A 14,927-nucleotide genomic window follows, 5' to 3' on the forward strand; every position below is an offset into this window, starting at 1 on the left:
GTTCTTTCAATCAATTAACCTCCCACTTACACTTTTATAGACCACCCACAACGTTTTAGGTTACTCGAATTGGTTCTATTTTAGAGCATTTCTTGTGAAAGGTTTTGTTTGTAAAATGTTAATGGAGCATTATATTGTTACATATTGTTTTCTTTTCTAAGATGGAAATAAATGCATTTTGACAAGGAAATAATTATAGAGGAGTGTCAAATTTCAGCACTTTCAAAATCTGTGATTAAGTTAAAAAAAATTTGCAATTAAAAAAAATGTAATTGACTGACAGCACTACTAAATATGCTTCTCATCCGAAACAAGAGCAATTGTATCGGTCCTTTTTTAATGTGGTCAAGTGCTATCAGATAATGATCCCAATCACCAAAAGGGTCACTTTATATAAGGCTATACTTCTGTGATTAAATCAAAATAATAATAATAATAAAAATAAAATAAAAAATAAAAAAACTTTCAGCTCGAACCATGATTTATATTTCAGTGATTATTATCATCATTATAATTATTATTTTAACATTTATAATTGGTTTTAGATTTGAAATAGTAATTTTCTGCCTGTTGGTATAGATAGATAAACGGAAAGGTTCACCACTTCGTTATTAGGTTTCAAGCCCGAAGTGCTAGAAACCTATTGTAATTGTAAGGATTTTTATTATTCTGCCCCAAAACTGATCATGCAGACCAAACCGTAAGTTGTATAGAGCTGAAACTTTGAGAGAAGGTAGTCCCTACTACAGCGTATCAAAGTTTAGGCCTGATCGGCAACAAGGTGGCACTATAGTGATCATGTTTACGTTTTGGCACAGAAATCCTAAACCGTTTGTCGCACAAGTGTCTGACATCGTTGGATTCATTGGCTCAAGACGATTTAATATCCGTCATGAAAATTTTCACGCTAATTTGCACAATTCACAACTCTTACGCCGTATGTCCGATTCACACTAAAATTGGTATGTGTTTACTATGAAATCTCCTGACAAAAAATTATCGAAGGAATTTTGATTCAAACGAATTTTGATGTTGTACGTATCGACCAATATCTACCAAACGAAAACGCCATATGTTACGTATCTTGACAAACATAGACAACAGGACATTCTGAGGATGCACGCAAAGTTGCAAACATTTTTGCCTATAGTGGGCACTACAACAAAAAAAAACACTAATAACTCTGCAACCGTATGATCAACGAAGTTGAAAATTGGTATGCGTCTTGAAGGGGCCAAAGGCTAACATATACTACAATATCAGTCAGACAAATAACAAAACATGGCCGCCAGCAGCCAATACATTTTCAGCAGCTAATAACATGAAATCTGAATGGCCGACCATTACGAAACTTTAGATATTTGTACACAGCGTTAGAATGAGGCGGTGTACCAAAGTTTTTTGAAAATAAGCCACAAGGTGGCGCTATAACAAGGACATTTATATTTTCACCAATAACTCCGCAACAGAGTTGAATAATCTCAAAATTCTTTTTTCCCTCAATTCCTTGCACCAAGACCTACAAAATGTATATCTTCGTTTTATGGCATTTTATAAACTGTTTTTCAAACTCCTCCAAGGCCGTATATCCGATTCTCACAAAAATTGGTATGGGTCTACTATGAACCCTACTGACAAAAAGTTAAAGGAATTTTAACTTGTCAAAGCGTTGCGAAGATATAAGCCAATGAATTGGTCAGGCGTCATCCATTTTGTGCATATTGACCAATACCCGCCAAACGAAAAGGCCAAATTTTACGAAATAGGGCTGGGACAATGCATGCGCGTCGATTCGTCAGACCCAAAACAAAGATGGTGGCGCCCGAGAGTAGTAGCAACACGAGTGGCTCCTCAGACTATCAGAATTGCAAGGCACTCGTTCCTCTAAAGTATGGGAATTCTTTTACATTAAAGGAAACAATTCCGTGATATGTCGTCTTTGCAAAATGGAGATGGCCTTCCATTCTAGCACCACGGCAATGCACCAGCACCTGAAGAGGCGCCGCGCGCGCACAGTATTCTTAAGGTGAAAGGAAAGTGTCAGAGTGAAAGTTGTTATTTGCATGCGAATGAAGATGCTTTTTTTCAGTATGTTCAACATAAATGTTGAATTCTGAATGTTTATTTTCATTATTTATTTTTTGTTGGAAAAGCACTTTCTGTATTAGCTTAAAGCCCCCAAGTTTACAATAGTTACTGTATTCTTTCAATAGCTCTAAGAAAGGGTGGCTGGGTGACCTTTTTATTTTTTTATTGAATGCTAGACATCAGAATGCATTATTTTGCTCTTGTACACTTTTACTTGAATTTTATTTTTGAGTTTAAGAAAAAGGTGAGTGGCAGAGTGTATTACTACTATATGTTGTTGTTATTTTTATGTGAATGAAGAATTAAAAGATGCACTTTTTTCAGTAAGCTAGGACTGTGTGTTTTCAACATAAATGTTCAGTTCTGTTGGTTCAGGAAGGACGCCATGATAGGCTGCTGGCTCCCACTGTCGCTGTTAATTTTTATTTATTTTTTGTTGGAAAAGCACTCTCTGTATTAGCTGAAAGCCCTCAAGTTTACATTGGTTACTGTAGAGCAATTGAAAGAATAAAGTATTTTGGGTGACCTTTTTATTTTTATATTGAATGCTAGACATCAAGTTGTTGTTATTTTAATCTGAAAGAAGAATTACAAGATGCACTTTTTTTCAGTAAGCTAGGCCTATGTGTTTTCAAGGCTTCAAGGTTTTATTGAATGCTAACTCTGACTAAGAATGCATTACTTTGCACTTATATAGTCTTTTATTTTGGAATTTTAAGAGCAATAAACATATATTGCAATGTTAAGGAATTCATTTTTTTTTCCATTGAGATATGTAAATCAACATGAATAAATTGCTATTAGTCAATTAATGGGGAGATAATCGAATCGAAATCGAATCGGACTGGAAAAATGAATCGTTAGATTAATCGATGCATCGAAAAAAATAATCGCTAGATTAATCGTTTAAAAAATAATCGTTTATCCCAGCCCTATTACGAAACTTGATGTACAACAACACATTATGTGTCCGCATACAAAAAACACGAAAACATTAGCCAATAGGGGGCCCTACAACTAAAACAATTATCAGAACTCTGCAACTGTATTATCAATGAAGTTGAAAATTGGCATGTTTCTTGTGTAGGCCAAATGCTTACATATTCTACAATATGACGCAGACAAATAAAAAAACATGGCCACCAGCAGCCAATCATTTTTCAGCAAAATGGCTGTAGAAATGGAGTGTAAATTATTGTATATTATTCAATGTTATATGCTATTGTGATCTACATCTAGGACTCCCTAGGTCAATAAATATCAAAGAAAAGTTGAACTTCAGTTATTTATTTAGGTATTTAGGGGTTGCATTTATCATATGGGTTTAGCCAAGTGAATCCAAAAGCCTATAATTCCTAAAATAAATATTAAAACTTCTAAAACCTTTTTGGAGATTGGGTGCATTGTGGCTTTATTACAGTTAAAAAGTGAAAAACAAATGACCACCATAACAATTATCCTGTTTCAGGATCGTTGAACACAAGACATCAGTCATATTGAACACTAATTTGCAAATTCAGCAACTTACAAAGTACATATAAAATACATTCCTCTTTTGCATACATTGAAAGTTCTTAAAAGGCTTGAACCCATTAATTGCTGCTAGCAGCTATATTTTTAGTTGATTTTCATTTGGTCTGAAGTGCAATTTGAAATGTCTTTGGTTTAAGTTTTGTAAATAAACAAATTTAATATTCAATGCAAAATCACTAAAGCAAGAATATTCACCAAACCCTCAGCCGATGTATTGGATATTGTGATATATATATATAAATATTGTGAACATATTTCTTGCATATTGCCCAGCCCTAGGAGGGAACAAAACGAATTTATTCACACACAATTAAAGTCATTACCCTTCCGAAGCAGCTAAACTGGGTCCTGCGATGAATGGCAATAAAACACCAACATTAAACCCACAAATAAGTGACGTATTTGCCCGGACAACGAAATACCCGACAGGTAGCCCATGATTGAGAGAATGAACGGATGAAGTTGGTTTGTTGCCAAAGAGATGTTGCCCCTCAACTGTTTAAAATCCATCTTTCAATGAAAAAAAATTGCAATTTAAAATCATTTAGTTTTCAATTTTTTGTTAAAATAAAAGTTTGAAATTAAGCTGCCTTGCTTTATTGTGTAGGCTATTGCTTAATGAAAATTAACCCATATTACCACTTAGCATCCAACCAGTGATAAAACTGGTGTTAGTCGGTTTAAACGTGATGTGGAGCGGAGGGGGCACGGCCGATCAGAATATCGCGCGCCCGGTCCCCAATCGGCCTGATGAGGCGCGCGAGGGATAAAGGCGGCCGGTGACGATGGTTCGAGAGAGAGAGAATTATGGGCATGTCCGTCGTGTGTGTTTGTTTATGTGTTTTGGTTTAAGTTTTCATTAAATTATCATTTATATTGACAAGCCGGTTCTCGCCTCCTCCTTGCCCATCCTTGAGCTATTTTACACGTGAACACCGCACCGGTGTGAAAATTATGGTATCATGGCAAGTCTAATGCAGAATAACAATGTCTGCCTTGAGGGACTGTATTATTCGTACCCTGTAAGAGGCGGGTCAGTTTGGAGTCTCTGTATGGCACAAAGGTTCCCTTCTTGCTCTCATCACCGAGCGCACTGATCACATTCCCCAGAGACAGCAGCCCGCGGTTAATGCTGATTCCTGTCACACAGACATCTCCAAACTTTAGTATGCAGCAAATCAGACTGTCCCTTTAATGGTGATTTAACATAAATCAAGGCATAATCACTGCAAAATTCAGAACCATACTCCAACATCAAAAGATCTTTACAAATAAAACTTTACGATTTCCCTCACCCTCTTTGAGTCGATCTCCCTCGGCCTTAGTTTTCTTCTGTCTTTCAGACCCTGCAAGATCCACCAAGTGCAGTTTGGAGACCATGACATCACTCCTTCACAAACAGAAACATGGGAGATATACAGGATGGTTAGATTGTTAAAACAGATTTAGCGGTTTAAGTTAAAGCTCTAGGCTTGGAACATAAAGTTAGTAATTTGGTAGTCTGTTGAAATTCAAGTAAACAGACTTCAAATGCAATTTTCTATACATGGTTTCAGTGTCTTTTGACTAATGAATTTATGACTTTTCTAGTTGTTTTTTTCCAGTATTTCTGAGCTTGTATTGAAAAATAGCAATTAAATATTTTAGAGATAAGCATAAGAAAAACATACATTTTCTTCACACATTGCCATGACTAAGATATTATTCATTTCCATAAGAAATTATAATTTCTAAATGTCCAGATTTTTCCAGGAAACCAGTCTAATATTCAATTATTTTTGTGTTGTTTAGCCAACTCTGTCTATTAACAGTCTGCATACTTGTCTCCTTTCCGCCGCTGCTCCAGTGATATGGTAAAGATGGCGTGTGAGCGGGACGAGGCTGCGTTCATGGCTGTCGAGCCCACTGTGCGTGCAGAATTGCCCAACTCAAGACAACCCACCATCTCATGGGCAGTGAACACCTCCCTTTCAGTCAGGCCAACAATCTACACCAGACAGAAAACGGATGACAGTGGACAGACAGGACACACACCTTTTTAATTAGAGATCTGGTGTTTTATCATTTATTTCCCTGAATTTGACTTGGCCAAAGTGCACAGCTTTTCTTAATTTTAAACAAAGTATGCTGGCGGTGTAAAATATGACAGTAACATATGGTTGTCTAAGACAATATGAAAGCATTCACAAACAGAATAAAACCGAATATTCAAGAGAAAGAGAAGTGTGTCACTGCATTACAATGCCTGTATATGTATTAAAGGGATAGTTCACCCAAAAATGAAAATTCAGTCATTGTTGATTCACCCAGTTATAACCCTTTAAGACTTTCTTTTTCTTAACACAGAGAGAAATTTTTTAAAAAAAATCATGCTCCGTGTCAGTGTGTGGCAGTATATGGTGACCACTGCTTCAAGCTTCAAAAGAATACAAAAGTATAATTCAGAAATCTAATAAATAATTCTATGAGACTCATGATTATGAAAGCATACTAAAAGATTTGATGATAAACAAACGGAAATTGAATGAGTTTAGTAAAAATTTTCACTGACCGGTGATCTCCTGTGCACGTTCATGATAGGGTGCGACAGCAACACGCAGTGCTTTCGCGGCATTCAAGTTAAAACTTGTTTATCTAAAAACAGGTCTGTCACAGCGAAAGAGACAACAGAACACAACACAGCTGCACAAAAAACAGATTACAAAACTTAAACACATCTGAAGAGTTTGTAGTCAAAGAACTGATGCATTTCTATGCCCAGCCTTATTTGTATTTTTTTTTTGTTTTTGGACCAATGCCATTTCACAGCAGATGGAGTTACCCGCGCGATGCCGAAAATAGAAAACAAGCTATCTATAAAATTTTACGTCGCTTGTCATGGCTGGTTAGGACAAAAACTCTGATTAACAGAAAATATAACTTATCACTAGTCGTTTGCCTTCAGTTTTGGACATAGTGTGACTGTGGCTGCTTGTAGCCTCCTCTGTGTTCTGTTTGATTTAGGAGTATACCGTTTTCACACAAATCGTCCCAATGTCACGAGGGCGCTGCGTGAACTGTTGCTCTCGTGTCCGCTCATGAAGGAGCACAGGAGCTCAACGGTCAGGGGACATTTTTACTAAATAATACAGTCGATTTCAGTTTGTTTGTCACCAAACCTTATCGTATGCTTTCATAACAATCATGAGTCTCATGGAATAATGTATTAGACTTCTGAATTATACTTTGTGTTCTTTTGAGGCTTAAAATGGTGGTCACCATAAAACTGCCAGTGTATGAACTCACTGAGCACAAATTTTTTTTCACAATGTATTACAATGTATTGCACAAAATGTTTTTCCTTTGTGTTAAGACAAGAAAGTCATATAGGGTTATAACAACATAGGGGTGAGTAAACAATGACAGGAGTTTTCATTTTTGGGTGAACTATCCCTTTAACGTGAATAAATAACCCACACTACCAAGGTGCCGGGATGTCAGCTGAAAAGGGAAATTGTTTAAGAGATGGACTAAGTTATTACATTGTGATGAAAGATGACGATAAAAATTATGGAAGAACGTGCACCAATTAATAGTGCACAATAAAACCAAAGATGTGTATTAGGAAAGTAAATGGGGTCGATTTTGCTCTACTGAAATGTAGTTGTGCAGGGACATATCACTCACCTTGATGCCTTCCTTTGGATCCTCTCTGATGCTGATGACAGGTTTGTCTTTTGATGTACACAGCAGGTCTAAAATCTCTTCATTATAAATCTAAGATCAAAGAGAGTAATAACACCATTGAGCTAGACAATGAGAACAATGACTTCCTTCATAAAGGAAACATAGAAATGGGACAAGATGGTATAAATCAAGTGTTATTATCATTAACAAAAACAAAAATTAAAACATATTCATTGTTCAAGAACAATGTGTGTATAACACCAAAACAAAAATAAGAGTTTAGGATAAAAAAATAAATAAAAAAAATCCTAGCATAAAAAAACAAGTTAAACCAAATAACAAAGGACATATATAAAATAAAACAAATATAAAACTCCCGCCGTAGCCTGATGTGCACCCCTCCAAAAAAAAAATTAACGCTGTGCTGCGTTAACGTGGACCACAGCTTTGATTAGAGAACATCCCCCATGATGACAAAACAAATACCTGAGGTAGTGATGCATTTTCTCCAGGATTTTTTAAAGAAATATGCATCACATCAACCGATCATTGATCTTGTTACCTTGTATTTCAACATTTCGTTTTTCGGGAGCATCTGCTATTTTTATATTCAGTTTGTGTTTCACTAAGTTGACAAAACCTTGACAAAAAGAAATTTAAATAGATATATTCAGTATATGGTGCGCTCAAGTCCTCCTTGGCAGGTCATACTTACGAGGTCCGTAATAGTAAATACGACGTGATGTGCGCTCAATTGATTTTAGTCGGAAATAAAAGGACCCGTTTTACAATTTCTTTCTCTCTTTTTTTTTTATAGCATCAATGCAACAAAAGGAAGTGCAAAGCCATGCAATAGGAGTGTAATTAATGCCTTTTCTACTTTATCATTATTGCCACATATAATGATGGGAAATGTAGTTGTTGCAAATGCTTGTCGCTGCATTAACCAGCTAAATGAGACTTTCTGGCAAACTTTATCATGCATGCAATGTAAATGCATACAAACTAAATTGTGCAGTTAAAATCCTCAAGTAAAACTGAATTATTACAAATAACAATTTGTTTATGAAATAATTCTTTCATTGACGCCTCCAACTCGGGGCTCAAATAAACTCCAGAGTTTCTCACTCATAATTACATTATAATAAACTTTTTGGCCACATTTATGTGCGTTCAACTCATTTGATAAATACGACATGACTTGAATGCATAAATACACACTGCCTGGCCAAAAAAAAAAAAAAAAGTAGCACATTCTAATATTTTGTTGGACCACCTTTAGCTTTGATTACGGTGGGCGTTCATCATGGCATTGTTTCGACAAACTTATGCAACGTCACAACATTTATTTCTGTCCAGAGTTGCATTAATTTTTGGCTACTAATTTTTAATGCTACAATTAGGCCTGTTGCAATTATTAAATAATATCGGAGATAAAGATAGACTCGCAGAACAGATTTATGACAGATTGATGGCTTAAAAGTGAGTAAATCATGGGAGGATTACCATTTTTAGTTGAACTAATCCTTTAAATTGTCCAAAAAGAGAGATTATTTAGAAATAATGTAATATTTGTATTATAATTTCTCATGTCATTCATAAGTTTTAAAGCCTTAAAGTAAATGTTATTACACTGTTGTATAATGCTGTCATTACTCAAAAATCAGTAATAAACATTACTTGAAATGTCAGGTTTTGGGCTCATATCTCAATTATCCATGTTCCTTTAACCTATTTTTCTTAAAAATTCATAGACTTATGACTTTAAGTGTTAATTTCTCTTTAAGAGTACAAAATTAAGGCTATGAGGAATAACCATAACTGTTGTTTCAAGTGTCCCCATTGGTCAAGTTGAACCCTGTTAACATTATCTCAGTTCTCCTAGTGCATGTACAAATGAAGTACAGGTATTTGTGCATTTCAGAGGAGAAATACGTTTAGTTAATGTCTGACCTAGAATCAGTTATAATCTTTAAGTTGTGTTATTGTTTTAACAATAATTCGAGTCCATTCAAATTAAATTAGAATTCGAGTCCATTCAATTAAAATGATTAAGTAGAAACAACATTTAAATAGCAAATCAGAGTGAAGTCTACTTGAATCATGTTACCTTAAATAGTTAAGTACATTCTTTATGATCACAAAAGTTAAGTGAAGTTAATTACACATGTTTGAGACGCCATTACTCAATTCAATTGTGGGAACGAGTTCACGACAATGACAATTGTGAAAGCCCTAAGACAGACAATTAACAGTCATAATCCAATTATTTCTTTGCCAATAAATCGTCAGCTAAAATTCATAAGAGACAGCACAAGCTACAATAATTTTATAAATACTTTTGAATGCACGAATTACATTGATTTTATTTATTAAATGTATTATTAAGAAATGAAGGTGTTTTCTCTCAAGAAACTAGCACTTGGCAGTGTTCTCACAGAATGTATAAATTGGCTTTAAGAAGTTAATAAAAAGCTTGTACCTCCAGATAAGTGACAGCCAGCACAAATTCACAGTCTACACATTTAGATTTTTCCTGGAAGATTCTCCGGATGACTCGCGGGATGACTCCAACAGTGGGTTCGTTCTCTTGTTCTGACGTGTAAGTGCCACCCATGGAGAACGTCTTACCAGAACCCGTCTGCCCATAGGCCAGAACGGTGGCATGATACCCTGTGATTTCAAACAGTGAACATTATTTAACAAGTTCTTTGATTAAAGTTAATCGGGACTCAACATAAAAGCAGATACATCATCATCACTGTGGTGTACTCAAACAAACCTTTAAAAAGCCCAGACAACAATGGTGCCACAGCATTGCTGAACACTTCCTCTTGTTCTGACATTGGATCAAACACATAATCATATGTGAAAGCCTTGTCATTGCCAACAATCACCTGAAAGAGAGATTTTGGTGCATGTTAAAGGAATAGTTCACCCAAAAATGTTTAATTCTCTCATAATTTATTCACCCTCATGCCATTCCAGATGTGTATGACTTTATTTGTACTGCTGAACACTAATGAAGATTTTTAGAACAATATTTCAGCTCTGTTGGTCCATAGAATGCAAGTGAATTGTGGCCAGAACTTTGAAAGTCAAAAAGGTACATAAAGGCAGCATAAAAGTAATCCATTCGTCTCCAGTGGTTTAATCCATGTCTTCAGAAGCAACCAAGTTGGTTTAGGGTGGTTTTTGTTTTATTTAATTTTGTTCCACGACAACATAATGGTTTTCTACATAATTGACTTTAGAACAAAACTGTTTGTTCATTATTGTTAATGAATAATAATACAATTATTCTGCACTACACATGACAAAAATTTGTTTTCAATTATTATTAATGACATTTTTATTTTTACTGTCTCTGGATGGTAACACCACATGACATTAAAACATTTTGAAAAAAAAAATGACATTAAACAGAAACTGAAAACATGTTTACTATAGTAGGTGTATTCAGGTAAATTGTTAAATTAATTACATATTTACAATCGCTCCAGATTTGACATTGTTCTCGCTTGTTGTAACCAAACACAACAAACATTTGAATATGTTGAATGGGGTTAGTTTTCGGGGAATAACGTCACTTTGCATACTTTTATGTCCTTTTTAAGTCATGGTCACTATGAACTTTTTTTCTATGGATGAGAGCTGCATGAAGATTCCTTAAAGTGCATTTATATGTGTTAACTAAGTGGAAGGGGTCTAATCAAACAGACCTGAGGTTCGCCAGGTACAAAAGTGAGGCAGCACTGACATCCTTCGTTGATTTCTTTAGGAACCAGAGGCCGACACCTCAACGCAACCCTCACGGGAAAGGACTTCTCATCCTCCTTGGTCATGCTGGAAGGGTAGATGACGTTAATCACAAATTGCAACTTAACTCAGAAATTGCTCTCTTTCTAAACTCGAGAGATTCATTGGATTAGATTCCTTAAAGGGATAGTTTACCCAAAAATGAAAACACAGTCAATGTTTACTCATCGGCGTGTTGTAATAATCCCATTAGGGCTGGGATATCCGATGTTATCGGATATCAACGATGTCTTACAAAGATCCTGATTGCAACACTCATTGACAGACGATGATCGACAATATCGGGAAATGGCAAAACCATAGATTTGAGAATTCTGGAATTCTCCAAAACAGCTACCATCATGTTTTGATGCATATCTTTCTTATGTGAAATCTTTGCTGATTTTTATCAATTAAAATTAACAATGACATTTATTTTGTTACTGATATTTCAAAATTTGTATTTATTGAATTCAAGCAATTTAATTATTTTGTAGAAACAGTATAAACAGGCTTAAAAATATAAAATTGTATGACAATTATTGAATATGTCAGGCTTTATATGGTTAAGCTTTATTCTTTGTATAAAAACGTTGTCAAACAAAAACGTTTGTTATTTGTGTGGTTTAAAAGTACAGACTAAACCAGGTTTTGTCAGTCCAACATTATAGTTTGTAATAGTTTTAAATGATTGATTGAAGTTAGACATATCTACAGCTTTAACAGTAAGAAAGTAAGAAGGGTGCCTGGGCAGCTCAGCAGACGCTGACTACCACTCCTGAGTCAAGTTCGAATCCAGGGCATGCTGAGTGACTCCAGCCAGCTCTCCTAAGCAACCAAATATGCCCGGTTGCTAGGGAGGGTAGTCAGATGGGGTAACCGCCTTGTGGTCACTATAATGTGGTTCTTGCTCTTGGTGGGGCGAGTGGTGAGGTGTGCGTGGATGCCGCGGAGAACAGCGTGAAGCCTCCACAAGCGCTATGTTTCCGCAGTAACGCACTCAACAAGCCATGTAATAAGATGCGCTAATTGACAGAATCAGACGCTGAGACAACTGAGATTCATCCTCCACCACCCGGATTGAGGTGAGTAACCATGTCACCATGAGGACTCGGAGCGCATTGGGAATTCCAAATTGGGGCAAAAAAGGGAGAAAAAAAAAAGAAGAGACCATCTTTCAGCAGATTAAAGGGCTTGTGTGTAAATTGACAGCTTAAGTTTGAAATTATGAACATTCTCAAACAGCTCATTTTATTGATTTTTGGGCACTTTGAAAAGGCTTAAATGATGGCTTCGCAGGGCTTTTCGAAGCCAAGCTGTAGGGTCGTTCCAAACATAAATTCCCAATAAATTACTAAATGACCACTATTTTTGAGCCCCACTCCATTTGAAGCACTCACATTGGAGGGTAAAGTCTTTGAAGGACATAGGGTGTAGGGATGATCGCTTCTGAATGGAACGCACCCAATAATTCAGATGAGTTAGAAAATATATAGCAGCGCGAGCCAGAACTGCCTGAACTCTGACGAATTTCACCAAACCCTTGGTTAGATACTGCAGGAGCCTAATGTTTGTGTTAAATTCATTCATATTTGAAGTGTTGGATGAAGATAAAATATTTCATAATTTAAAAATATACATTTTGTATTCATAATTAATCATATTTACACTGAGTTAACATGTATAACAAAAGTTAAAATGGTACTGTCTCTTTAAGAACAGTGGCTGTTTGCAGTTTCTTTACCACATCCGTGCCATGTTTGAATTAATCGGACTGTAAATACAGAACAGGTATTAGAACAGGAGACTTATATCAAAGAAAATAGATTGAGTAGATCTCAACTTAAAAAGATAATTGGCCCTTTCAGCTAAACCAAGTTTGTGACCGGACAACGTGCTTCCAGAGTGCCTTTTAAGTATAATATTTATTTTTTCGTCATTGGCTTCATTAATCAGCGTGTTTAGAGCCTTTAACAAACAGATTATTTTTGTGAAAATTAATCAAAGATGTAAACATTGGGGCCTGGGTAGCTAAGCAAATATTGACGCTGACTGACTAACATTCCTGGAGTCACGAGTTCGAATCCAGGGTGCGCTGAGTGACTCCAGCCAGGTCTCCTAAGCAACCAAATTGGCCCATTGCTAGGGAGGGTAGAGTCACATGGGGTAACCTCTTTGTGGTCATGATTAGTGGTTCTCGCTCTCAATGGGGCGTGTGGTAAATTGTGCGTGGATTGCGGAGAGTAGCACGAGTCTCCAAATGCTGTGAGTCTCAGCGATGTCATGCACAATGAGTCACGTGATAAGACGTACGGATTGACAGTCTCAGACATGGAGGCAACTAGTTACTAGACACGTTACTGAGGTGAGTAACTAACCACAGCACCACAAGGACCTACTAAGTAGTGGGAATTGGGCATTCCAAACTGGGAGAAAAGTATAAAAATAATAATAATAATATTAATAATAAAAAAAAAGATGTCAATATCTCTGGCATGGAAAAACAACCAACAATGTGATTTTAATCGTAGTATAGGGAAATTCTCTTGAGAATGTTTCCATTATTTGATATTTATAGTCCTACTGTTGTGTGCATGGTTTTCATTTGAAGGAACATATAAAAATGGTCCATTCAGACTTCTACATTTTAAAAATGTTCTCTCATGGGATACCCCTGAACCCCCAAACAATATATTCCCTTCTTAGTCACAAGGCCCATATGCCCATTGAGTATCTAAAAATATTCAAACACAAATAAACTAATGTGCAATGTCATACAACTTAATATACATTTTCTATATCTAAATGCACACATACAAATATGTAACTGAGCTCATACAGCATACCTGAATATTTAAAACAAGAGTAATGTTGTTTCCACCCGGCCTGCAGCCTGCTCGAGGAATGGAGCTCAGTTCACCTTTTTACAGAAAATTGACAACGTTGTCAAACAGGATGGGGCCAAACATAACCTTAATCGAACGCCAAAAATACCGTTATCCGATGTGAACAGGCTGATAAATGTTACTCACAAACATATAAATCCGTGAATCGCTGTTTCGCTAAAGAAAGATACTGCCCGCCACTTTCAAATACTTAACCCCGCCTTTAACGGCATTACGTAGCGATTCCTATTTTCAGCTCCACCCATGGCAGTGTCTACTGTCTTCCTCCAGGGGGCGCACTGAGGCTCATGAAACCAAATCCTTCATTGAGCCGCATTCAAATGTCTGGATGTTTTTTGTCATATTGGATACATTTTAATCTAGATATTGAAATCGTTTAAATCTGTTAATTTCTAGGATTGTTATTTGTCTTAAAAATGACAGTTTTCAAGTGAAATCTTAATAAAATACTTCAATTAAACGCAGAGCCGGCCCAAGGCATAAGCGTACTAAGAGGCTGCTTAGGGCCCCCATGGCCACCAGGGGGCCCCCAAGAACACATGAAATGACAGCCTGATTTTTTAATATATTTTATATATATATATATATGATTATGTCAATGGACAATGGTAATTTTACAAAAACGCAATATTATGTTAACTGTCTGCAGGATGCTAGCACAGCCAGACAGTTAGTTGTTAGAAGGTAGCAGCATTGCAGCAAAACAGCAATATCACAAAAAGGACATATCCCTCTTGTGCAGGGAAAAAGAAAAAGAAGAAAACAGAGGAAGAGGAAAAAACAGCAAGATAAAGGTATGTTAAGTGAGGCTACGTTGCGAGCTAATGTTAGCTGGCTAGTTAGTTAACATAGCCAAGGTAGCATATCTTCTTTTTTAGGAAAGTACATGTTTGATTAAATATTCGTAAATAGTCTTGACATCTTGATATATTATTA

General features: G+C 36.1%; 1 protein-coding gene across 2 annotated transcripts in view; it reads right to left on the reverse strand.

Moving 5' to 3' along the window:
* LOC127627883 (chromosome-associated kinesin KIF4-like) overlaps nt 1–14,162 on the reverse strand; it is a 39,728-nt gene extending 25,566 nt beyond the window's left edge. The window contains exons 1-9 of one of the 2 annotated variants that reach the window (XM_052104481.1): nt 14,118–14,157; nt 13,932–14,005; nt 11,010–11,133; nt 10,070–10,184; nt 9,770–9,960; nt 7,288–7,377; nt 5,442–5,608; nt 4,917–5,011; nt 4,641–4,760 (exon numbers count right to left, since the gene is read on the reverse strand). In XM_052104481.1, coding sequence (XP_051960441.1) covers nt 4,641–4,760; nt 4,917–5,011; nt 5,442–5,608; nt 7,288–7,377; nt 9,770–9,960; nt 10,070–10,184; nt 11,010–11,132 — 901 coding nt within the window. In that variant the 5' untranslated portion in view covers nt 11,133; nt 13,932–14,005; nt 14,118–14,157. Of the gene's footprint in view, nt 1–4,640; nt 4,761–4,916; nt 5,012–5,441; nt 5,609–7,287; nt 7,378–9,769; nt 9,961–10,069; nt 10,185–11,009; nt 11,134–13,931 lie in introns of both variants that reach the window. The other variant, XM_052104480.1, reaches the window with a different exon arrangement.
* Between the last annotated feature and the right edge of the window lie 765 nt (nt 14,163–14,927).

The sequence above is a fragment of the Xyrauchen texanus genome, chromosome 34 (genome assembly GCF_025860055.1).
Source record: "Xyrauchen texanus isolate HMW12.3.18 chromosome 34, RBS_HiC_50CHRs, whole genome shotgun sequence".
In the NCBI taxonomy this organism is placed as follows: domain Eukaryota; kingdom Metazoa; phylum Chordata; class Actinopteri; order Cypriniformes; family Catostomidae; genus Xyrauchen; species Xyrauchen texanus.